This window comes from Mustelus asterias, chromosome 2 (genome assembly GCF_964213995.1).
Source record: "Mustelus asterias chromosome 2, sMusAst1.hap1.1, whole genome shotgun sequence".
Lineage (NCBI taxonomy): Eukaryota > Metazoa > Chordata > Chondrichthyes > Carcharhiniformes > Triakidae > Mustelus > Mustelus asterias.
The window spans coordinates 79368596-79395921 of record NC_135802.1 but is presented as its reverse complement, the minus strand read 5'-3'; the positions used below and the strand labels follow the sequence as shown (position 1 = coordinate 79395921).

The 27326-nt window shown below is 38.4% G+C and overlaps 1 protein-coding gene across 1 annotated transcript in view; it reads right to left on the bottom strand.

Annotated features, from left to right (window-relative positions):
- Positions 1 to 573: 573 nt before the first annotated feature.
- casd1 (CAS1 domain sialic acid O acetyltransferase 1) overlaps positions 574 to 27326 on the bottom strand; it is a 64311-nt gene continuing 37558 nt past the window's right edge. The window contains exons 7-18 of the mRNA XM_078237892.1: positions 27149 to 27272; positions 26825 to 27039; positions 21326 to 21742; positions 20494 to 20583; positions 19502 to 19621; positions 17710 to 17866; positions 16901 to 16980; positions 12959 to 13060; positions 12047 to 12187; positions 10588 to 10665; positions 10404 to 10496; positions 574 to 4438 (exon numbers count right to left, since the gene is read on the bottom strand). Of these exons, the coding sequence (XP_078094018.1) occupies positions 4175 to 4438; positions 10404 to 10496; positions 10588 to 10665; positions 12047 to 12187; positions 12959 to 13060; positions 16901 to 16980; positions 17710 to 17866; positions 19502 to 19621; positions 20494 to 20583; positions 21326 to 21742; positions 26825 to 27039; positions 27149 to 27272 (1881 nt within the window). The 3' untranslated portion in view covers positions 574 to 4174. The remainder of the gene's footprint in view (positions 4439 to 10403; positions 10497 to 10587; positions 10666 to 12046; positions 12188 to 12958; positions 13061 to 16900; positions 16981 to 17709; positions 17867 to 19501; positions 19622 to 20493; positions 20584 to 21325; positions 21743 to 26824; positions 27040 to 27148; positions 27273 to 27326) is intronic.

Here is a 27326-nt window from a genome sequence, read left to right as displayed (position 1 = left end):
GACATTTAACGAATGTGTTTGGGATTGCGCTTGGAACAAGTCTAAATGGGACTGAAGAAGAATGTTACACTGGATCACCTAATGAACTAAAGATTTGCCCTGGTTTCACTGCAATACAAGCAAATAACAGGAAGCATTTCTTTGCTATTCCACCAATATTAAATATCACCCTAAATTAGGAGTCACTAAGGAAGCCCAAAAAAGGAATTTGGAATTTTCTGCTAAGTTACACTAGTCAATGCTAGTTTTCTGGCTTCATTCCCTATTGGACATGTACTGCATAAATTAAGAGTCTAATTTTTGTACACACCTATACAATAACTCTAACTAAGCAAACCACTATGTAATTGACAAACTACCCAGACAGAAAGACAACTTATAATGATAAACTAAGGATTGACAAATTTAATAGAGAAACAGACGATTTCATGATGTTTAGAGGGCAGCAGCTGGTTATAAACTAGTTTATATTAGTTTAATACTTTCATTGTCCTGCAGGTTTCCATACAGCTAGTGGTAACTTGCTGATTCACCAATACCAGCTTGCTAGAAATAACTCTCTCTCCAATATTTGACCTTAAAAAACCTGGCAAGTTTATTTTAACTTTGGTGCATTCAATACCAGTTACAGCAAATGTGTTGGCCTAGCAAACCACTAAATCCAATAAATGATTCAAATATAAAAGAAAAACTGAAATATGAAAACTACAAACATCTTGGAAAAGAAAGTTTAAACATCATGCATTCCTCAATCTGATTAAGTCAGAAATAAATTTATTTATGATTCACATAACTGATCAATTAATTTACACATGGCCCACAGGCTAAATAAAAACATGAAGAAGAAAAACTGACTTCAACCTTTAATCCAGATGAAATTCTCCTTCCATACAATTCAAATGTAAACACCACTGAACAACACTGCAATCTACAACACAAACTCTTAATTTTACAACGGCAAAAAAATACTTAAAAATCACAAATGATTCCAGAAAGCTGTGAAACAACCTTAAAGAATTCACATGATTAAAAAGTGTACAAGAAAATATAATTTTGTCTTTAATGCAGCAACATTAATTTTCACAAATCATACTACCTGGAAATCCATCATCACAAAACCAAGTTATAAATGAAATGCAAACATTAAATTAAAAAAAAAGCACTAAGCTGTTTCAGGAAAATGTTGGAACATTTATAAACTTACCACAGTCACATAGCTCCACAAGTGCAAAATCTCAAAAACAGAACAAAATTTATTTATACACAAAACATGCTTGACCTGCAATACTGCAAGAGCTCCAAAATATAAACGGCGATACCAAAAACTTGTGCCCCCAAGTGCAATATAAACTGTCATTAAAAGATATTAACATTTGGTATTACATTATACTGTACTTATATATTAATTTCTGTAATTGCAGGATTTACTTGAGGCAGAAATCTGATTAAGTTCAGTAAGTTCTCCAGCCAAGCCATCATTTCAAAGCTAGGTTTAAAAAAAGAGAAAAAGGGCCAGATCATAGAAATCACTCCACTTTTGGTGACTATGGATATAGAAGGTTATGTAAATCGTTCACAAGCAAAGTAGGTTGGAAAGAAAAGGACATGCAAGTAGAGACTAATTATAAATTGAAATTCTTAGTGCAAAAAATTTATTCAGAGCATTGACATTTTAGATTTTCAGAATTAACAATCTAAGAAAATAAGACAGACTTGGGCAATCGTGGCAACCAAAAACAAGTGTGAACTTAACGACTGTGTTAGAAATCGCATTGCACTGTGAGAATTTCTCCCCCCCTTCCCCCCACCCCAACCTAGAAAATTTAAATACCTGTGAATATACAATTGCCTTCCCGAGGATGCTGGGCATTGTCCCTTTCCCAGAAGGCCATGCTTCACATGGTTTTTGAACTGACCACTGGTAAGAGTATTCAACTGTGGAGTGCTCTGCAGCAGAGCACACACATATGTACATTTTCTAACAGGAAACACGTATTAGCATTTAGCCCAATGCTGCTAAGGTCAAGTATAGTGTCCCCAATGAGATCAGCTAAAAAAGTATAGAGAAAATCGAACCTGGGATCTTCAGATCTGGCTCTCTCTCTATGCTACAGCACTTCTACCCACTTGTTCATTGGAATGAAGGGAGGGAACTTTATATTAAATCTCTTTAAATACAAGACCATATCAAATTTTTAATCCTGATAAATTAGAATTTGGGATACTACTTCAGAGTGCTGCTGATTCTGATCTTGTATCAAATTTGGGCCAAAAAAATGACACCTAAACACTGAATTCCTTGAGAATCAACTTTTCACAATCACACTGCAAAAACCCATTCAATTTTCAGCATGTCTAGTTTGAAACATATGTGTGAGGGCCTTCAGCAGGTACAGGAATTGAACCTGCGCTGCTGGCATCATTCTGCATCACAAACCAGCCATCCAGCCAACTGAGCTAATCGACTCCCCAAACTTAAGATTATTTGCTGTGAAAAATGCAGATATACTGAAATTCAAAGGAATTGGGTGCAGAAGAATTAAGTGAAAAATAATGTACTGCAGGGTCTATAAATGTGACTTAAATCAGGACAGATACATATTTAAAGATGTCACCATGATTTCAAAGATAGCAGTTAACAATGATTTATGGCACCGTGTATACCAGAAAGACTTCAAAAATTTAGTTATTTGATTTATAAAGTTACTGAAAAAATAAAACAGGTGAATGAAGAATTTGGCATTTACAAGTCACCTGATGGTTTCCATTATATTATTTTTAAAATAATACAAATCACTTGTTAAGAATGGCTAAAATCTGCTAAGGTTAGTGCGGCAACATATCAATGTTTAAAAATGTATAAACAAGGTATGTATAAGGCCTTTTTACAAAAAAGAATCCAGATTTTGATAAGAGGTGACTTATGAAATGCAGTTCAAGTTTGATTTAGAAACTATGGTGAACCCATAAATGTTTAATATAAATTATTAGCTCCCCCAACCCCCGCTATCAAACTTTAAAAAAACCTAAAAAGTAGCAGCAAATGTATTCATCTAATCTTTTAATTTTACTAATACACAAATTTTAGCACATTGTTAGTAAGTTCCATTATAAGTCAATGATCCTAAAACAGAATTGATCATATAATTTGAAATGGTTTCAAATTAATAGTGGAGCTGGTGATTCAACCATGCTCGCTTAATTACAAATCATTGGCCACTTCACTTGTACACAAAGCCAGGGCCCCTAATTAGACCAGTGTTCAGTCCATTGACAATATTTCAGATTAGAAGTTTTAAACGGATGAACTTACTTTTGCAACAATTAACCATTTATTCCACAATAGTCATTTTTTTAAAAAGAACAACATGACACTAACCTAGTACGAGCAGTGGCTGAAACTTTTTGACAGCCCTATTTTGCCACTAATACAACAACACAGTCAAAAGTAACAACCAACAAGCCTTTTCAAGTGAGGAATATATCAGTGAACAAACTCTAAGCCTTGTCATTTTGCCAGTGCTCCATACTAATATTCATTCTTTAAACTGCAGCTATACATGAAGTATGAGGAAAAGAAAGAGCCACTTCTTTTCCAACACCACCACCCAACATCAACGCAGCAAAGGAAAAGAAACACAAAGTCCTCAGCATTGGGGATACAATATTCAATAAATAGGGCTATACTGAATCAGAATGAATATGTATCTGCATGTACTTAGGACCAAACTTAACTTCAGCAGGTAACCCTAAAATGTTTCCTTCATAAAACTGGTATAATTGCCAATTTAAAAAAAGGGCAGTGGAAATATGGAAAACGTGAAGTGGAACTAAAGTAACATCACTATAACCACCCAAATGTTATACATCCAAAAAGAAAATCACATGAAATACCATTTCAAAATACGCCATGGAGTTATTCCATCAATCATGCCAATACTTACAAAGGTGGCTTTCAAATCAATTAGATGACCAAACACTTTTATCACTTCTATTTACTTAAGCAGTATCTTTTTTTTCAGATTTGATATTATGATGAATAATATCATAATAATCAGTGTCCCACAGATTTATGCTTCTTTTTTCCCCAGTACACAATTCTTCGAGGTTATCTTTTTTATTAAATATGAAGGTCAAAAAGTAGGTACTTGAACCTGCTCAGTCATTATTTCAGTTACTTGTTCAATTGTTCAACAGTTGACAATGCAAGAATCCCCACTAAAAAAATAGCTACACATAGCAGTCTTTTCAGTGCAATGTAGTTATCTTTGGGAATGGCTATTTGTACGAGCTCATTTGTGATCTGTGAGATTTCATGAGCAACTAGCACAAAAATAAAAGTGCTGACAATAATGTTGAGCACTGGGTTTCCAGGAATGAGTACGAGGATTCCTTTGGTATCTGCCGCAAGCCAGATGTGGTATTGGCATATGAAGAGCTGAAAAAAAAATACAGGTTTTGAGAGAGGTAATACAGTCTGGTACAATATACAGTCAGTTCAAAATTTTAACAAGACCAACTTTCGATGATTTGCCATTTAAAGAAAATGAAATAGATCCCCCCCCCCGCCCCCCCCCACCCCCAGAGGGCAAAAGGGCTTTTGGTTTCTATTCAATGTGAAAGGAAATCCAGATTCTTTTGCTATTTAAAAAAAAAATGAATCTGCTAAACCCAAAAAAGATGTCTGCCACAAGCCACATGATCATAGGGTTAGCCCTTTATCTCGAAGTTACCCCTAGAAGTTGCAGGAACAATGGAATTATTTTCTCAACTTCTGGAATCTCACACCTCATTGTGCAGACCCCTTGTAATTGGAGAAGACCAGGTGATTCACATATCAGAACTCATGAAACCTACAGAGCTGCTAATAAGTTCATATTACACCTAGGGCTGGCCAAGCCAATTTCAAAGGGGAACCAAAGAGACATATTTTGCATCTGATGAGCTCACCTTGCTAGCTGAGTCAGTGGCTCTGCCTGGACAATGGCTTTCCATCCCTCAACATGGATGGTAAATCTTTCAATAACTAATGTCTGGTACATCAGTCCTGAAGTCAAAGTCAGCTCCAAACACTGGATAAATATCCCCTTTTAAGTAATTGTGGATAAAGGTGGTCACATGACTTGAGTGACAATTTTGAAATCCCTAAATGCCTTTGAGAACCAAGAACAGGCTGCTGTTTTAACATAAACTGTACAGGACTTCAACAACCTGGCTGAGTAAGCAGTCGGTTACCACCTCTCAATTCCACAAAACCTGCTTCATTTAAAAATTACTGATCAGTGCCTGCCAAACAGTCTAAACACAAAAGTCCATCGTGCTACAACATTGTTAATTTTGAGGAGCTATGTATTGTTATCTAAAACCAGAAACTTATCAGAACTGAACCCTGCCAAAAAGGAAACACCCTCTGGACTTTGATGCACACACATGCCTGTGTGTTTGAAATGAGGAATTGTGCAGAATCTTCCCCTGAGTTTTTTAATATGAAATAAACCAACCTTCTGAGTTAATCATAACGCTAAATTGCTGTGGTCAGAGTAAATTGGACCACGTAAACCAAAGGATTGGGAAATCAGGCCACAACATACTTCGAAAGTAATTTTTAAAAAACACGTTCTGCTTAAGGACAGGTGGTAAGAAGAACCAGAAACAGGTCACACAAGCACGTGAAGAGTATTGCATCACACTGCTAACCTTTGCCTTACAGATGGTGAACAGACTTTGGAGAGTCGGGAGGCGAATTACGTACTGCATTTACATGGCTGGTCCAGTTCAGTTTCTGGTCAGAGACAAATCTCAGGCTCAGTATGTCTCTTAGCCATTCTCTAATTCATGGTGCACCAATGTTTGGAAGCAATTGGTTCTTGTAGAAATGTGCCACACCAGTCTCTGTAAACTTTATCAACTTTATCAAATCAGCGTCAAATGTCACAATCTGCATAATTTGCATTATTTTGGCATGGACTCATGTGCTTGCTGATGTCGTCACTAATATGGCAATCGAATCGATTTGAACCAGAAGTATGCGTGCATACACCTAAGGGCACTCATAGCAACCAAAAAATGGTGTTAAAGATCAAAATTTTAACGCTGTTCTAGTGGTTCTGTCCTTGCAATTTAGTGGCAAAAATAATCAATTGTGTAACAGTGCATCCTGTTATTTAAAAATCAGTTTACCAGAATACTGTATATTTTAATATTGCCATCAAAATAACTTAATTTGTGATTATGAAACCCAATATCTAAACTGAATAATGTATTCAGCTCTGGCTTTAAAGCAGTGTTGCCAAGGTTTTTTTTTTAAAGATAGGACTGTGTTACTGTGATAAATGCTGAAATTAGTTAGGAAAGGGGCTTAGATTTATGCAGTGGCACTGGTTTTTGTTCAATCTGTTTTCTTACCAGTGAGCTTTAAATGGTTAGCTACATATGGAAAACTACACCAGCTTGGTTAGTTACGCAATAGTATTGGGATCGGAAACGGTGCTGAGTTTCTGCTAATGATGTGAATGACTTGTGCACGACTGTTACAATGAGATAACTTGCATTTCTACAAAGAGAGGAGGAAAAGAGGGTAGAAAAAGAGAAGGGACACAGGGAGGTATTCTTCTGGCTTTCTGATTGCTAAACACATTACGATGAACCATGGTTAGCAAGGGCCAATCAGTTCTCAACAGAATAAAAAGAGTGATCCTCAGTCTTGCCTCATTTGGTGATTTCTGCTGGTTTCTCAAATTGAGAAGATTGCCACTCTCCAAACGTACCCTACAACAATGCCTCAGCCCTTGTCACCTACAAGTATCTGCACAGAAAATCTCCTTTTCCAAACTTAAGGAATGTGCTTAAAGAACTTCATGTGATGGAATTACCAATAACCTGTAATAAAAATGTAAAGTGGCCTCAACATTTGCAAAGTACAACAACAATAGCCAGTGCTGTGAGCTTGTCAATTGATGTAATGTCAAATGACAGGCCACCTGAAGGAAAAAAACAATAAGGGCTGTTGGGCATGGGAGAGAACAAAATAAAATGAAGATCACATCACAAATCAGTCATCTTGCTCAAGTAGCTCTCTGGTATCCAACCCACTCAGGTAAATTCATCCGTATCTCACCCATCTCTTCCACTGCCATTCATTACTCCATTCCATCTCTTTACCTTCCTAGCCATACATGCTGAAGTGGGAAAAATATACAGAAGAGTACACTTTAAAAATGACTACCTGGCACATAAAGAGTTAAGACCACAAACAGGCACTGACTCTTAGCCCAGACAATTACTTAGGATTAAAGACACTCAGACAACTACTTGTAAATTAAAATATGCAGGAATTAGATACTGCAGGAAGCCAGTGGAAATAGGGACAAAAAAGTCTGGTAAAGCTACAGGTGGGATTGGGAATAGAAAATGCAGGAAAACCAATTACTGTAAACTAGAACATAGAACATAGAACAGTACAGCACAGAACCGGCCCTTCGGCCCACGGTATTGTGCCGAGCTTTATCTGAAACCAAGATCAAGCTATCCCACTCCCTATCATCCTGGTGTGCTCCATGTGCCTATCCAATAACCGCTTAAATGTTCTACAGTGTCCGACTCCACTATCACTGCAGGCAGTCCATTCCACACCCCAACCATTCTCTGCGTAAAGAGCCTACCTCTAATATCCTTCCTATATCTCCCACCATGAACCCTATAGTTATGCCCCCTTGTAATAGCTCCATCCACCCGAGGAAATAGTCTTTGAACGTTCACTCTATCTATCCCCTTCATCATTTTATAAACCTCTATTAAGTCTCCCCTCAGCCTCCTCTGCTCCAGAGAGAACAGCCCTAGCTCCCTCAACCTTTCCTCATAAGACCTACCCTCCAAACCAGGCAGCATCCTGGTAAATCTCCTCTGCACTCTTTCCAGCGCTTCCACATCATTCTTATAGTGAGGTGACCAGAACTGCACACAATATTCCAAATGTGGTCTCACCAAGGTCCTGTACAGTTGCAGCATAACCCCACGGCTCTTAAACTCCAACCCCCGTTAATAAAAGCTAACACACTATAGGCCTTCTTCACAGCTCTATCCACTTGAGTGGCAACCTTTAGAGATCTGTGGATATGGACCCCAAGATCTCTCTGTTCCTCCACAGTTTTCAGAACCCGACCTTTGACCCTGTAATCCACATTTAAATTAGTCCTACCAAAATGAATCACCTCACATTTATCAGGGTTAAACTCCATTTGCCATTTTTCAGCCCAGCTTTGCATCCTATCTATGTCTCTTTGCAGCCTACAACAGCCCTCCACCTCATCCACTACTCCACCAATCTTGGTGTCATCAGCAAATTTACTGATCCACCCTTCAGCCCCCTCCTCTAAGTCATTAATAAAAATCACAAAGAGCAGAGGACCAAGCACTGATCCCTTTGGCACTCCGCTAGCAACCTGCCTCCAGTCCGAAAATTTTCCATCCACCACCACCCTCTGTCTTCGATCAGATAGCCAGTTACCTATCCAATCTGTCAACTTTCCCTCTATCCCACACCTCCTTACTTTCATCATAAGCCGACCATGGGGGACCTTATCAAACACCTTACTAAAATCCATGTATATGACATCAACTATCCTACCTTCATCAACACACTTAGTTACCTCCTCAAAAAATTCAATCAAATTTGTGAGGCACGACTTGCCCTTCACGAATCCGTGCTGACTATCCTGGATTAATCCGCATCTTTCTAAATCGTCATAAATCCCATCCCTAAGGACCTTTTCCATCAATTTACCAACCACCGAAGTAAGACTAACCGGTCTATAATTACCGGGGTAATTTCTATTCCATTTCTTAAACCGAGGAACAACATTCGCCACTCTCCAGTCCTTTGGCACCATCCCCGTGGACAGTGAGGACCCAAAGATCAAAGCCAAAGGCTCTGCAATCTCATCCCTTGCCTCCCAAAGAATCCTAGGATATATTTCATCAGGTCCAGGGGACTTATCGACCTTCAGTTTATTCAAAACTGCCAGTACATCCTCCCTCCGAACATCTATTTCCTCCAGCCTATTAGCCTGTAACACCTTCTCTTCCTCAAAAACATGGCCCCTCTCCTTGGTACTACTGTATGAATAGACCTAAATTAAAGTCATTGATAGTCACTGACGTAGGAAATGTATCCATTCATAGAACAATGCGATGTTAACATGCTTATAGTCTGTATTTGTCTATAACGATCGATCACCTACTTGATTACAACGATGTGATAATGGCTAGATGCCGGTCCATCTATTGTGTAAAGGGTATAAAGATGGACTGCTCCTATTGTCTCATTGAGAGAAGGTTTTGCTGCTTGTTAGTGCCTTTTCTCCACGAAGCTTCGCTAAAATAAAACTGTATTCTTGAAACCTTCAAGCCTGACCTAGTGGTACTTTTCCCACAACACATGCCTTACCTCTCCATTCCTCCACTCCTCAGCTCATTTCATTTTCTTCCCAAAAGAGAAAGCACTGGAAAATCTCAGCAGGTCTGGCAGCATCTGTAAGGAGAGAAAAGAGCTGACGTTTGAAATCCAGATGACCCTTTGTCAAAGCTAACCTATTACCTATTAGCTTTGACAAAAGATCATCTGGACTCGAAACGTCAGCTCTTTTCTCTCCTTACAGATGCTGCCAGATCTGCTGAGATTTTCCAGCATTTTCTCTTTTAGTTTCAGATTTCAGCATCTGCAGTAATTTGCTTTTATCATTTCATTTTCTTCCTCTGCAACCCCATCATCTTCCTGCCTCATGTGTTTTGCTTCACCCCATGTTCTTCTGTTCACTGGATCTGCTCTGCATATCCCCAGTTGTGTCTCTACTCATCTCTCACTGCCTCCTCTCACCTTGCCCATTATAGTTCACCTACATCAGCAATAGTATAGTTGGTAGTACCCCTGCCTCTGAATCAGAAGTCTGGGTTCAAGCTGCACTCCAGGAGATACAAAAACCAAGGTTGAACCCCAGTACAGAACTGAGAGAGTGCTACACTGTTGGGGGGTGCTTCTGCCTTATTAGGTGGATGTAAACTATCCCATGGCACTATTTTGAAGCCATGATGATTTTGAAGCCACTATTTTGAAGAGTAGGGACATTATCCCTCGATAAGTGCAATTAGAACAGATTATTTCTTCATGATCACGTTGCTATTTGTGGGAGATGTTTCCTGCATTACAGCAGCAACTACATTCAAAAATATTTAATTGATTATAAAGCACTTTGAGATGTCCGGTGTTTGTGAAAGGCACTATATAAATCCAAGTTTTTTTTTTTACCCTAACTCCACTCGTCATTGAATGGGGAATTTCACAGAAACCCAACTCATTGATTTTTAAGTGATTTTATGTGAATTTGCACATTGCATGAACCACTTACTTCCAAGGAAATCTTGCCAAACCAGGCGAAAAAGGAGCTGTACACAGAACGGACGTAACCAGGAATGTTCCTAATAAGAATGAAGGACAAGATCTGGGAAAAAAAATGTTTAAAGCAATTGGTAAGATAGCAGATATACATTTATAGCATAATTTAATCGTGAATCAGAGATAAAGGAAAATACCTGCAACACAGAAAAGTAAGGATGAAACTCATTGCACTCGGTTTTGTTTTTACAGCTGGCACACCATATTGAATAGGTCTGTGTAAACAAGATTAGGTGGTTATTTGTTGCCAATGCACACACACATACACTGAAAAAGGGACAAATTGTTAAGTACATATTTTGATAACCTACTCAATTGACGTACATCAGTCTGCATTTGGCTATTGATTTGCTACTCTATGGCAATACATTCAGAAAATAAGTTCACAAGTTGCTACTTATTAGAACAAATACAGCACCAGCTAAATGAGAAAAAGTCACTTATGTATTTGGTTCAAATCTTAACGTGTCCCCTTCTCACCCACACTATGTTTCCTCAGCGGTCTACATTTCCTGACCAACACAGCAGGCAGAGGAGCTATTCATAGGCCAAAAGCCCTCATCCCAGCTCCTATGACAAACAAGTATTGTGTGTGTTAAGAGCCAATTTTAGTTTTAGTGGGTTACCCCCATCCCCACCAAAGCCTGGCTCCTGTCCCCCTGTGTCTGTTATTGCTATGAACAGGCTGGAATTTCCAATTTTGGGAGGCATCCAGTTGGGAGTGATAAGCACATCTTGTAGTCAGGAGAATGAGTGCAAATTCAGCAGAATCCGGCCGTGGTGCATCAGAGACCGTTTTCAGATCTCGGAATGCTGGGCAAGTCTGAGGTTTATGAGAATTACAGTTATTTGATGGTTATGGGTGACAAATGGCACAAAACAACTGCCCAGATTGCTTACAGATGATAGTCAAAGCCCCAGTTCTAAAGTTAAAATCTGGAGCTAAAAGTTGTCTCAGCAGTGGTGACCATGATAACTATCATTGATTATTGGACAAATCCATCTGGTTCACTAGTCTCCTTGGAGAGAAGGAAATCTACCCTCCTTTCCTGGTCTGGCCTACATGTGACTCCAGGTTCACAGCAATGTGGTTGACTGCCTTCTGAAATGGTCTAGGCAAGCCATTCAGTTCAAGGGCAATTAGAGATGGGCAACAAATGATGGTCTTGCCAGCAACACCCATATCCCATGAAAAAAGTAAAACAACATAGAAGAATTGGAAGGGTGGGGGAGATTGTAGGAGAGTGGAGGTACAGTCAGAGTCTTATTGGTAACCCCTGGACTGAACATTTGAGTGTTGCTTATGATTCATGATATACGGAAAAGAGGCTATTTTAAAAATTGTATAATGAGAGAAGTTTTAATATAATTTGTTCTGTTGCTTCAGTGTGTGTCTGTGTAATGGAATATAAGTCCTGGCTCTAAAGATAGTGTATAAATGCAAGTTCTATTTATTATAATTAAAATGGTCATTAATACCTTTTGTTTCTTCTGCACAAGATGGTAACCTGCACAGTTCAGTTTAATATTGTCCAATTATCTGCAAAACATTTCTAAACAAACTAATTTATCCAAATTATAATTTGTTAGACTCACCAAAAATACAACTACTGACGTAAAAAGTAAGAAAGATGACAATCTAGGTGCGAACAACGTCTCTCCTTTGCCTTCAGACAGTAGATGACCCTTCTTTAATACACCATAAAGTAAAGCAAAGACCATACCATGTAGAACTGCCTGTATGAAAACAGGAGAACACTAAACTTAAGTTTTAGAAGTTGTATTTTCACAATATTACAAATGATTTGAATCGAAATAAGGAGCATAGCAAAAATGATTTTAGAATGATCTGGCTAAACACACATTTTGGATGAAAATTGATCTTTGTATCTAGCTCTTAACTCTTGCAGTGAGTGATCTCACATTCATAAACCCTCCTGATGCTTATTAATCATCAAATTTATTTAAAATGACAATTCCCCTCAGGTATATCTGATCCTTTCAGAAGAGGACAAAGTGCACATTCATCTTAACAACAGTCTAATCTTTTTTCTTTCCATAGGATGTACATTATAAAGTACATTTTATAACTCTTGTGTATTTAAAGTAACCATAGAGTACAAATATGTTACCAATTACTGCTGAAATATTCATTGCAAGTTTTTTTTCCATTTATTTTGAAGATATAGACCTTTTCTTTTCAATTAAAGTCTTAATTTTATAGTAACCCAACTGATAGGACAATACTAATCTGTATTAGCAGTATAACTAAATTTAAATTCATAGATGTAACTAAAATAAGACACAAAAACCCTGTGATCCATAACTTAGGGCACTGAATTTGACCTTTCCAACTTTTAAAAAAAAAACAAGCAGTCATTAATAACCCTGGTTGAGAAAACAAAAACATCTGACGCAAACAATTTATTGCTGAAATAAACTTTCATATCAACACTGCAGTAAATAACATGAGGTTTATTATATGACAACTGATATAAGGTTACATACAAAGCGATCCAACTTCCATCTAAACCACCATTCATGAAGGAATCCCTGCCATTCAAATAGCTTTGAAATTGGCCACACTGAAAACGCATTTTCAAAAGAACTCTAAAAATAAACAAAACAAACAATAATTAAAGACTGAGCACAGTATTAAATGATTAAGCTTAGAAATCACATGTGGAATAAATATAAACATTCCTGCATGCTCTGAACAAATCCTGTGTTTCTAAATTTGGTTGAAATTTAATGCAAATTAACAAAGTCAGAGTCATTACAGCACAGAAGGAGGCCATTTGACCCACAGAGTCCATGTTGACTCTCTGTAGAGCAATCCAGTCAGTCCCTTGCTCATACTCTATCACTGTAGCCCTGAAAATTTAATTTCCTCAAGCACCCATCGAATTTCTTTTTGAAATTATTAATCGTCCCGTCCCCATTTCGACCAACTCTGGGTCATGGATCAGTTCACACTAAGGTTTGAAAGTATGGTTTCCAGCTTGCGTCGTAGTCGATAAAATAATGATCACATGAATAACTTTATTGGATTTCAAAGACTTGGGACAGTAAACTAGCACTTAAGTACACAACATTCTACCTTCATGGTCTAAAGCAACAGTGGTTCACAGCATGTATGTTTATGACAAGATAGTAATTTGGCTCCGGTTTAATGCCACTAAGGTAATAAACTGGTGTTCAGATGAAGGAATAGACATTGACATAGAAAACCCTTTTTACATCTCTCTTAATTTAAGCTTTTTTGGGAGTAAAGCAAATCTAGTAATATGTTCTAATGGCAAACACAGTGCTTTTGGAACATCTTAATTTTGCATTTAAACTAATGGTCCTGAAGCAATGAATGTGAAATGTTTGCAATTTAATTACAAATGCAAAATAAATTCAGAGAAAAAAAAAGAGGAATGACTCAGCCATTTAAAGCAGTGAGGAGTTGGACTGCATGGACCAGAAAAGATCCCAGATTTATGCAGAGTTATACAATCTCTCATCAGTCTGGACAACAAGAATGGTACAATTGACTTCTATACTCTTGGAGTAAGAGGCAAGGGAAGGAAAGAAAACCAGCCTGCGCTCTTATTCCTCGGATGAAGATCAACTTGCACCAGCTTCTGGCACAATCGGAGCGTGAGCCTGATGAACTGGATCGGAGGTCTAAGCCAAACTGTGCCTCAAAGTGAAACCAATGAGTTGCCACCACCAGTCTGGAAGCCTCATGCATCTCATCAAGCAGACTCTGATGAAACCTTTCCAGCTACAAAGCCACAATTTGATCAATGGGGGGAAGCCCAGAACAATAGCTGCAGAACATTTTTCTGGAGCCAGGAGCCCATATGGCCATACTTTGAGCAATCTACACAATTGCTGGTTAAGCTACTCTCACCTTTTGGTGGAAATTTGGTGGAAACCTACATGATGCAGCTCTGCTCATCTATAACTAAATTTACTATTGGTGTTTTGCAGGCACTGGAACCCCAATTTAGGTGTGTAAATTACTTGACATCAGCTTCTAGCAGGCATTCTGAACATCTATAAAGGCACCAGCTCCAATATAGCGACCAGCTTACTTTCAGGTTAGATGGGCCATAGAAAGTCACTACTTGAAATTTGAAGGACGAGTGATGATTCTGTGCCTGAGAAATGGATGACATCAAGTTGAATTGCCGTCCTTTCAATCTCTGATAAACAATCGAAGCTGGAATTGATGCCTCATAAGGTTGAATGAAATTAAAGACTCCTTACCAGTGCTAAAGGAATCACTAACTAGATTATTTCTGCTGGTGTAATTTCATGTGTTTTCAGAGTTTTCTTATACTTGGCTAAAGCTTAATTGGTCTACTGGACGACTCAGAACTGGGCATTACAGAGAATGAAATGGTTTCACTCATATTAAGGAACATCACTTTCCCCAAACAACCGCTCTGTTTAATTTCCTAAGGACTGCCTGTTGAGGGTGGGACAGGACTCCTCCATGCCCCTTTGACATTGTACACAAACTACCTGGTAGGTTAAAGTTTAAAGTTTTTAAAGTTAAAGTCTAAAGTTTATGGATTAGTTTCACAAGTAGGCTTACATTAACACAGCAATGAAATTTACTGCAAAAATCCCCTAGTCACCACACTCTGGCACCTGTTCGGATACACTGAAGGAGAATTTAGCATGGCCAATGCACCTAACCAGCATGTTTTTCGGACTGTGGGAGGAAAACGAGCACTTGGAGGAAACCCACGCAGACATGGGGAGAACGTGCTGACTCTCCAATATGACCCAAGCTGGGAATTGAACCTGGGTCCCAGACGTTGTGAGGCAGCATTGCTAACCAAATGTGCCACCGTGGTTTTTGAGTATACCAAGTATTTGTTTGAGAACACCCATCTTCTGTAACCTGGTCCACTGCTTTCATTATCTTGGAGTTGTATTCCTAGCATTACTTCCACTGCGAGTTCCTTTTAAACTTATGTCTGAAAAATCAATCCCCCCAATGCCCCTCATTCCACCATAGATACAGGATGTCTCTCCTCCTCCTTACATCTCACACTAAGACATCCATTGCATTGTCAGAAAATCTTGCTGGATCTCACATGGTCAGCCATTCCTCAAAGGGTTACAAGTGTTAAAATAACTCTCACCACATCTTGCAAACACTCCAACTGTACAGTGCCTCCAATTTAAGAGGTGCAGGCTCCTTCACGAGCGCTAGCCACTCATGACAGAGCTTCCTACTGTTACATGTAGCCAATGAATCATGCAGGTTGCATTGCTGCCCTTAGCAATCTCATAAAGCAGCAGCCAGCAGGAATTTAACACGTTGCCTGCAACACAACGAATGGGCGTGGGTTAATTGTATATCACTACCTCCATTTTCAGGAATTATCCAATTTAACCACCAGGATCTCCACTGTTAACAGAGAATCTAAAATAATTTGCAAACATGGCTAAATGTGATATTTTGTACTGAAAGATTTTGCATGATTGTAAAGTACAACTTCAAACATTAAATCAAATTTGACATTGTGAAAAAAAAAATCACAAAATTGGAATCCACTTCGACTGAAAAATCTTAAATATTACATTTGACAAGCCAAGGGCAGCACAGTGACAGAAAAGTCAGCACGATGGCACAGTGGTTAGCACTGCTTCCTCACAGCACCAGGGACCCAGGTTCATTCCAGCCTTGGGTGACTGCCTGCACATTCTCCCCATGTCTCCGTGGATTTCCTCTGGGTGCTGCGGTTTCCTCCCACATTCCAAAGACATGGAGGTTAGGTTTATCGACCATACTAAATTGCCCCTTAGTGTCAGAAGCTGTGTAGGGTAGGGGGATTGGTTAAGAGGATTAGCTGGGTAAATATATGGGGTTACAGGGATAGGGCAAGGGAGAAGGCCTGGGTTAGATACTCCATCAGAGAGTTGGTGCAAACGCGATGGGCCAAATGGCCTCCTTCCTCACTGTAGGGATTCTATGACTCTAGTTCTTTAAGGATTTGCTATTCTTCCAACCTGAACACTATTAAAAGTTGAATGCTAATCTCAAATACATAAAACCATAGAAAAGTTACAGCACAAAAAGGAGACTATTTGGCCCATCTTTTCCATGGCAGCCCAAGGACACCCAGGTGCCCTTTCTAATTCCACCTTCCTGCATCTGGGCCAATAGAACCATGGAATATATATTCTCAAAGTTAGATTGCCTGTCTGGTAGCTTTAAAAAGTAATTTGGCCATTTAGAATGAATCACTGTGAAGTTTGACGGACAACAATGTTTTTCAAAACTAGAAAGTGCAAAATAGTATATGTGGATGGGCAATAGATCAAGAAAGAACACGCCTCTAATAATAAAAATAATACACCTAATTCTTTCTACTCTACAAGAAAAGAGAAACAGCAAGCTCTTCCTTTTCCTAATTTTCGCTTAAAAATATAAGCACTAACCTGAGAAGTTGCAAGTAGGCATATACTTAAAAACAAACCAAGCAGTTTGACAACTACCTCCCAATAGGGGGAACACGAAACTGAAATAAAAAAATAGAAATTTTACATTAGATCAGTGCACTAATAGATTTAGATTATTAGGTCATTGTAGAACTATAAAAGACTGTGAAAGCATATGCTGAATGCTAAAATTATTCCATGCAGATTCCATGTGGTGCTCTTAATAAGATTTGGTGCAATTAGCTAACTTTAAAATAAATCTGAGCATTTACCTTGCATTACACTATAGCTATTTTGTGAAAGAATAAAGGCCATTCAATAGATCTCTCTCTCCCCCCCCCCCCCCCCCCACCCCCCCACCCACCATCGCTTGCATAATCCATAACCACTTTTATTGTAGCAACCCGAAGGATCTGTCCTGTTTCAGAACTCAAGAACATTCATTTTCAATCAGAATGTGTAGCTATTATTTGGGGGCTATTTGGTCATCTGGCAGGGACATTATGTATCCCTCAGAGGTAGAGCATTCTAGATTCTTGCCTCCCAGTTATTCAAATCTGCCAGTTAGCATAATTGGCCTTTAGATCACTGTTTCATCGCTAGAGAACCAGGAAGTGTTTATGTTAGTTGACATTATACATTTTTGGAACTTGCTTCTATAACACAATCTTCCTGCGATAAAAATAAGGCAATGTGATGTATCTGCTATGCCCTTCCCACTTAATGGTTTCAACAATGTTTTTTTTTCATACAATGTGTGGAAAGAAAAGCATTGCATTTTTTTATTTCAACATAAACTATTTGTATACCATTTTCATCTTTCTTGCCAGTTTGAGGCCAAATGCCTAGTGTCACATAGATAACCATGAACCAGAAAGTTACTAATGGAACAAAGTAGTAGAATTGATATGGTCGATCCATCACGAGGCACAGCACCACCACCAAGAAATTCAGACGAAATAATATCTGTAAAATATAATTGATAAATCAAAGATTAGTTTCCAGCACGTTGTCAAAGTTAACAAACAGCAGCCATTAATCAGCATTTGGGGACAACTTCAATATTAAAAAATCCCTTTGTAAGCAGAGGCGATTGGCAATAATGAAAACAAATCTTAACAATCCCTCACTTTCGTAAACTCACATACACAATATTTCACTATCGTTTCTGCTCTCTGCTCCAGATCAACTATTCTTCCCTGCTCTTCACAAATTAAATGTTAAACCTGTCTATTCTCTTCAGGAGCTAATGGGTCTGTGTGCATTTTTGTGTTTAGTTTTATTTTTTAATAAAGGTTTTTAGTATTTTCAGCTTTTTCTTTTCAAGTTTCTATCAGGGTCGATTTTTCCCTCATTAGCTCAGGGATCCAAGGTTAAATGTGGTATTACAAATTACACCATTCAAATAAGCCAAGCACCAGGGATTGAACTATTCTGGTTTGTGTGACTCAGTACTACAACAAGCAATACATTAACCCATGAAGTAATGGAAAATCCCAAACAGAATGACAAATGTTGTCAAGTTGTCATAATTTTCATACAGGTACAGTACACTGGGCATCAGGTTCTGGATACATATCAGAGCCATGTTTCAGACTTGCAACAAAACTACTCTTAGGGAAAAGTTTACCACATTCCCTGGTAAGTGCCCAAGGTCACCCTTTAATTTTTAAAAATTAAAGTCAAGGAAAACATTATTTTGTAAAGTAAATTGATGTGTAATAATAAACATTAAGGAAGCCGCAATTTCAATAACACCATCTCATTTGGTTAACACTGTTGCCTCACAGTGCCAGGGTCCTGGGTTCAATTCTAGCCTTGTGTGACTGTCTGTGTGGAGTTTGCACGTTCTCCCCATGTCTGTGTGAGCTTCCTCCGGTTTCCTCCCACATTCCAAAGGTGCGCAGGTTAGGTGGATGTGCCATGCTAAATTGCCCCTTAGTGTCCCAAGGCGTGTAGTTGAGGGGGATTAGTGGGATAAATACATGGGGTTACAAGGATAGGGCTTGGGCAAGATGATCTGTCGGAGAGTCGGTGCACTCATGATGGGTCAAATGGCCTCCTGCTGCACAGTAGGGACTCTATGATGATTTTATTCTAAGCAGACCCTCAACTAAGAAGAATAGACTAGCACCAATAACAGCTTTTCCATAAATATGCTCATTACGGCCCCTTACAAAGATGAACCAGCTGAGATAGCCAAAAACATCCTTTGGGAAAATTAAGCGTGAATGCCAAAATGTGTACATTGGGTTTTAGATTCGGAATTCCCACTTGGGATTCAAACATTCTAGCTCTACACTTCTCGGATTAGGTGGTCAGTTTCTCTTCACCAGTTCAAAAAATAAACCCCCCATTGAGATGAAAATTATTACAAAGCAATTTGGATTGAAAATTGTAATGTTGATTAGATTGCCAAAAGTGAAAGGCATCCCCCACCCCACAACTGTAAAGGTTTCCAAGCAGAATTAAACTGGCATTTGAGCTTCATACTCATGTAAAAAATTACAATCATGACATTCAAAAGCCTAAGAAGAATAATTTCAAAAGTTTTAAACAGAAATTATCTATTTAAAAAAAATACACACCAAGATTACATACCTGACAAATTCGAGAGATTCCATATTCCCCACTTTTCCAAAAGTAAGAAAAATGTCCATAACCTGTTTGGAACAGGTAAGCTGCCACAAGAACTCGAACATGCATGTACACAGGTAAGAACTAAAAATGAAAAATTTGATTAGATTATAATTTTCATGTTGATGGAATTCAAAATGTTACACAAATATTTTAACAGCAAAGGTCCGGGTTCATAGGATGCTCAAAGCGGCGTCGCAGGTAGAGGCTGTGGTTAAGAAGGCATATGGAATACTGGCCTTCATCAATAGAGGAATTGAGTTTAGAAATCGGGAGATAATGCTGCAGCTGTATAGGACCTTGGTCAGACCCCACCTGGAGTACTGTGCCCAGTTCTGGTCGCCTCATTACAGAAAGGATGTGGAAGCCATAGAACGGGTGCAGAGGAGATTTATGAGGATGTTGCCGGGATTAAGTGGTATGCTTTATGAGGATAGGTTGAGAGAGCTAGGTCTATTCTCCTTGGAGAGGCGAAGGATGAGAGGTGACCTGATAGAGGTGTATAAGATGTTGAGAGGTATTGATAGAGTGGATTCTCAAAGGCTTTTACCCAGGGCTGAAATGGTTGTCACGAGAGGCCACAGGTTTAGGGTGCGAGGGAGTAGGTATAGAGGAGATGTTAGGGGTACGTTTTTCACTCAGAGGGTGGTAGGTGCGTGGAATCGGCTGCCGGTAGTGGTGGTGGAAGTGGATTCAATTGAGTCTTTTCAGAGACTTTTGGATAGGTTCATGGAGGTTAGCAAGATAGAGGGTTATAGATGAGCCTAGAAGGTAAGGAAATTGTTCGGCGCAACTTGTGGGCCGAAGGGCCTGTTTGTGCTGTAGCTTTTCTATGTTCTTCTATGTTCTATAAGAAACACCTATTAATAAGTAACACAGATTGAATAAACTTTCAACCTGAAAAGACTTCACAGTCTCCAAGTACATGACTAGAAAGCATAAGTATTGACACTTACGGTACTTGCTCCTGATATATGATATATCAGTATAATTAGCTGCATCCAACCTTTCCATTCATCTGTCTGCTCTCTGTTTAGTACAGTGGTCTAATAAGAACAAGAATAAAATGTTCATAAAAATACATACACTTTTAATTTATTAATTGCCATCTGCTAGTACTGAAGAGTTTAAACTGCTCTGGCCTATAAAGTCTATAAAAGGCAAAGGCTAAAAACATTGCTTCTGCTGGTCAAGAATTTCTCAATGCTTAATCGCTTTCCAATCACAACACTCCGAACACTAAGTAGCTTATATGAGTGCGCACGTGCAACCCAGTGTGATTTGCTCAATATTTTTTCTTTTTGCAGTAGGATAACATCCATAATTTACAGATACGAACCTGTTATTAACAGTACATTGTGTCATCATGGCACCAAATAAACGAGCAATTTAGAGATGACAGCAGATCCCACAACAGCAACACCCCCTTGTTGCAACTTATTTGAGAACCAACAGGTGAAGATGAACAAACTTTACTATAAAGCTCAAATTACAGATAAAAGCAACTATTTTACAAAGAGAAACAGGTTCCAAAATTAAACCTATTACATATTTTACAAAGTCAAAATGTAACCATTCAGAACTGAGAATATATTTTGATATTTTATACAATGTAACTGCAGCAGTTTTCTGCAAGGTTCAAAAGTAGCATTAGGTGGCTGTGCAAATGACATAACTCATTTTGAAATAAACTACAAAAGTCTGTTGTTTGGTTTAGATACCAAATATTATTGCTTTCGATTAAGTATAGTGCAAAATAACAGTGATAGGTAGATTTAAAAAATATACCTCTTTTGTGTTATCATTGTAGAAAACTCCCAGCACAATAATATATACCAGTGGTATGAAGAATGTTGAATGTGTGTAATATTTCTGTTCTTTCATGAACAAATCAGCTCTGTCACAAAGATAGAAATAGCCCATGATCAGGCCTAATTTAGAGAGGGACAACAGTAACTTTTCAGGATTGGAAAGGGAAGCAGTAGCAGGCTTTTTCTCTTCTCCACTCTCGACATCAGTACTAGGCTTACTCTTCCGCCAACTATGACAAAAGTAAGTGACAACTATGCAGCTCATTATACAAATGATGAAAAAGCAGCCAGTCAATTTCTGAATTAGAGAAAGAGGAGAGCGGGGAAGGCAGCATGAACCATCAATGGGCTTCACAATCTTGTTGCAGTAGGAATTCATGAGAATCATAGCATTCTGTGAAAGAAAAAATATGAATGGTTTTTCACATTTCAACATTTTACAGGAAATTGTTCAACGTTCAATACGTTAAGATTACAAATACTCCACCATAAGTAATCATTTCATAAAAAATAATAAATAAGAGCATAAGTAGGCCATTCAAACATGTTCTGCCATTAATTAAATTCAAATCAGATCTTCTACCTGCTGCACTATCTGCATATTTCCTAATTCCCTTGGTATTCAAAATTTCTCTGTACCACATAGCATGAACGTAATTCCGAAATATCAAATATTAGTTTATAAAATAAACATTATGCAGCGATACAGCAGTGTGTTAAAATGCCTAATTCAACAACCAATTCACATATTTATTTTTTGATGACAGTATTATACTTTTAACAGTTCATCAGATAGTGTCCTCATGCCCAGTATCTAAAGTCACTCCTGCAAGTGATCCCCTTGATTTCTAGAAATTTTCATTGTCATAAGCATTTCCAGTTAAGATCAGCATTAGTATCATCGTGTCATGTCACTTTGGATATAAACTATAAATTGGATTCATTAATTAAAAAGTGAATATTAGTATAGCAAATGCCATGTGATTCTAAGGGCAGGATTTAACAGCCCCAAAACTGGAAAATCCAGCCCGAGGTCAACGGACCTTTCCATGGTCTGCCCCTCGCCTGCTCCGATTCCTGTGGCGAGTTGGTAAAATTTGCTCCAAATGTTAAATGGAGCTCAAAAACCTGAATTTGAAGCCAACTATCCTAATGTACTGAAACTTGATAGGCATCTCTGAAAAAAACCTATACAGGGATATTTTTAGTTGTTTCTAAATGAGCACAGAAGAATGGAAAGCTGAACCAAGCTCTTTCTCCCACGTCACATGGTGAATGTATATGGTAAACAAACAACTGCACAGTTAATCAGGTGGCTCGTTACAATTGATTATTTGATTAGCAGGAACAGACTCAGGTATTTGGAACTTTTGCTCCTACAAATACTGCAAGCTTTGCTTATGCACATGTAGGCAACACTGAAAGGGTTAATAATCACACAAGTTTAAAAATTATATAAGCTGCAATGAGAGAAACCACAGGTCTTTATTAAACCCAATCCAGATAAGTGTCAAGGCTTATTACAAGGGAAGATACCATAGAATATAGGTTTGTTTATCTAACAAAGGACCTTGGACCAAAATAATTCATTAAATCAGACATGTGGACATGGGAGAGGTGATTGAAATGTACAAACCCAGGCACAAGCTGGGATGTCAAGGATAACTTAACTAATATAATCAAACTTCATGCTGATTGATATTATAATTAAGCAGGCATGCAACAATTATAATGGCTTTTAAGATTTGTATCTTACGCATGATGAAATCCTAATCAATAGTTGTGAGTAGATAGAGATAGCCCCTATACCTTAATTGTTATATGTTAATTACTTGTAATCAAATTTGAAACTATATCTGCTTGTGTATGCCTGAACTCTGGTTGGCCATAGTTGGCTTTCCAGAGTCCTAGCTATAGCTCAAGTAAACAGCTGTGTTAAAAACTCCATGACTGGTCTGGCTACTTGATGGGAACAAAATTGTAATAAATTTAAAAGGCTGAACACCAAAAAGCCCCGTAACGAGCACCAACTCCCAACAGAGTATTCACTGAACCTGGGGAAATTTGGCGCACGATGGAAGAGGTGCTGTCCTGTTGTTACATAAAATAAGGATGGCTCAAGAGAACAAGTGGAAGACAGTGAGAATCAAGAGCTCAAGTCCAAAGGCATTAAATTTGGTAAACAGGTAGATCAGTTTTAAGGTTTTGCTTTCCTCTAAACTAGGGCAGTACTTTAAACTTGGACCAGGAAAGCATAAATACTGTATTAAATTATAGTTTAACGAGTTAAGCTACTCGAAAGAAGTAATAATCGAATAAAGTCTAATCAATTAAATAAAGGTTAGTTCAAGATACAGCAAAGCAGATTTGGTAGACTGCAGAGTTTGTGGTCGGCAAGATTGTCCTAAGCAAACATATCTGCAAGCAACGTCTCCTTCTCAAAACTCTCTAGCTCAGAGACACTGAATTGGAGTGCTTTATTCAGGAATTTAAATCCATAGCTGCACGCTTGAAAGATGTCTCGCTACCACTATCAACACCCTATAGTTTGGGTAGTATGCAAATAAAAGACCCAATAAAATGTACAGTTTAGGGAAGGATGAGCTGAGGAACAAACAGAGATTGGAGAAAATCTTACACATAGAAATCATCATAGAAACCCTACAGTACAGAAAGAGGCCATTCGGCCCATCGAGTCTGCACCGACCACAATCCCACCCAGGCCCTGCCCCATATCCCTACATATTTTACCTGCTAACCCCTCTAATCTACGCATCCCAGGACACTAAGGGGCAATTTTAGCATGGCCAATCAACCTAATCCGCACATCTTTGGACTGTGGGAGGAAACCGGAGCACCTGGAGGAAACCCACGCAGACACGAGGAGAATGTGCAAACTCCACACAGACAGTGACCCAAGCCGGGAATCGAACCCAGGTCCCTGGAGCTGTGAAGCAGCAGTGCTAACCACTGTGCTACCGTGCCGCCCACGGTAGAAGGAAGGAGTTTCTGGACAGTTTTACTCAGAATACAGTCACACTGCAGAGGAATGTAGGTTAAGGAAAGGAAATATATTGCTGATAGGGAACCAAGTAGTGGGGGAAGAAGGACAGGTTGAGGAGCTCCTGCAGATGCTAGTGCTGTCCAACAGTTATGATGTACGTGCTGTCAGGTTAGCCTTAAATACTGACGAAGAGTCATCCAGACTCGAAACGTTGGCTCTGTTCTCTCTCCACAGATACTGTCAGACCTGCTGAGATTTTCTAGCAATTTTTGTTTTTGCTACAAAGACTCTTAATGGCCTGCTTCCCTCTCAAGTCCATCTCTATGGTAATGTGACTTTGTTTCCAAGAAGAGATCTTATTAGCTCTGTTCCAAATCTCTAACTCCATTCTATTTTGGAATTAAACAGATAGTTTAAAGTATAACAGTTTACAAAAGCTGATATTCTTAACACTTCCCTGGGACTTGGAGATTAACAGTCTACCAACTGTCAGTATGTCTGACCCAGTCATCGTTTTAAGGTGTGACGATCTCACACCTTCTTCTGAGTAAGGGAACTTTTAAAAAGCTTCCCAAGCTTATTGCCGAGCAGAAACCAGAACAGACCACATGTCACCACTTCATTCTTCCATTTTACCCTAATGAGACAGTCCCAAACATAATCTTACAAGCTTCATGTTTACAACATACACTAAATGAATAATGTCAGAGAATGTGGAGTCATGGGACAATTGGCAGAATGGATTGTTAGCCGACTTCAAAACAGAATACAGAAGAGTGAAGGATAGTTATTCAGAGTGGCAGACATGGAAAGTCCCCAAGGATCAGTGTTGCGACCACTGCTGCTCACAATTTACATTAATGATTTCGACTTTGGAATCAAAAGCATAATTTAGAATTTTCAGATAACACCAATACTGAGGAGGATGGCAAGAAATTACAGGAGGGCAAATTTGCAGAATGGGAAAATAATTGGAAAATGAAGTTAAACAAGATAAATATGAAGTAGTTCAACTTGCTTTAAGAATAGTGAGATCAGTTATCGGAAAGGTGTAAAATATGGTGAAATAGAAAAACAAAGATGTTTCAAGTGTACAAATATATGAATTACTAAATATTGTATCACAGGTTAGCAAGGCCATTAAAAAATACAAACACGGGGCTTAATTTCTAGATAGAATTAAAAGTAGGAAAATTATGCCAAATCTGGTTCAAACCTTGGCTAGACCACATTTAGAATACTCCATGAAGTTCTAGTCATCATATTATTATAAAAACTGTAGAGGCACTAGAAAAGGTGCATGTAAGATTTGTAAGGATGATGGACAGAAACACATAGGTGTACACATATCAGGAAAGATGTGTGTGTCTTTTCTCTTGTAAAAAGGCTGAGGTGTGACCCAATAGAGCCTTTGATAGAGGTTTTGATAAAGTGGCTATGAAGAGAATGTTTTCACCTGTGGGGAAGAGCATAACTAGAGGCCACCAATACAAGGTAAGTCATTAAGAAATCAAATAGGGGATTCAAAGAAGAAACTTCTTCACCTTAAGAGTGGTGACAATGTGGAACTTGCTATCACTGGGAGCGGTTGAAGTGAATAGCATAAATGTATTTAAGAAGAAACTGGCCAAGCTTTGAGTTAGAAGGGAGTTGTGAAAATAAATTTAGATGAAAAAAGATGCGAGGATGCTCGAGTGGAGCATAAACATTGGTATGAACTGATTGGTCCAAATTGCCTGTATCTGTGCCATATATCCTATGCAGTGTAAACATAAAATCAATTCCATCTGATACCATCCTAAAAAAATGTGTTCAAGAGTTTACACTTCCTTAAAAATCGAAGTGCATTTACATGCGATAAATTCAATGAGCAGAATTTTAACCCCAGAAGAAGGTCAGTCCCTAATATATTTGATACCTCACCCTAACTAGCCTAATTCTGATTTAATCAGGGCGGGATTAGAAGCTAGCAATGCCAGCAGGTCTGACAGCATCTGTGGAGAGTGAAACAGTTAATCCTTCAGATCCCTCTGACCATTCATCAGACCCAGTAGGTAACACCAGATGGAATACAAAACTCGCCAGTCTCTTTTCCATTTGGGTCATTGGCCCCCATTTGTATTTCAAGAGGATATTTTGAGCAATTTCCTTTTTATTTAGATTAAATATCTATTCCATAAGAAATCTAAACTATTATACCTACCTTAGCTTGCTTCGCATACACCTGCACTTATCTAAGTATATTAAAGTTACAAAATTGAGACAAACTGGCAATAGATTCTGTGTAGCCATATACAAAAAATACACACCTATTTCTTCAAAATTGAATTCTACTCAGCATTTACCCATTAGATTTTCCACCTTTTGGTGCATGGAGGAGGAACCAACACTAGAATCATATACTGTGTTTTCATCATTGCAAGTAGTAATGAAACTGGAATGCTTTTATATTTATTGTTATCAGATACCTACAATGTCTCTAGTGGTTTCAGGTAAATGCAAGCCATCCAAGGATCCTGCAATGGTTTCTTCTGCAACTAATTTGGAAGCCCTGAGGATCTTGACCTTGCTTGCCATATTTCTGGTACTGCTGTTCAAAATGCTCAAAGTCACATCATTGTATAAAGCAATCCTCTGATTAGTGATCATCTTCCTGTTCTCACTCAGCAAATCCTCATATACTGGATCTAAGAGAAATAAAAAATAAGTTACCTTTACAAGTCAAGTTAAAATTTAAGATAACATAGAACATCCAAAGTTTATACTCTAACAAAACATCGAAATGGATGGGTTTACCTTGAAGAACCCAATATATGTCATTAGTTTCTGCTAACTTCTCCAGAAGAGGTGTAATTGATGTAAGATTGATTTTATACTGGGTGAGGGCTTCCATACTCCCATTATGTATCTTAATTGACCACTGTAAACAAACAAACATATTAGTGCTGCATTGCAAAATGCAACAAATCTGCTA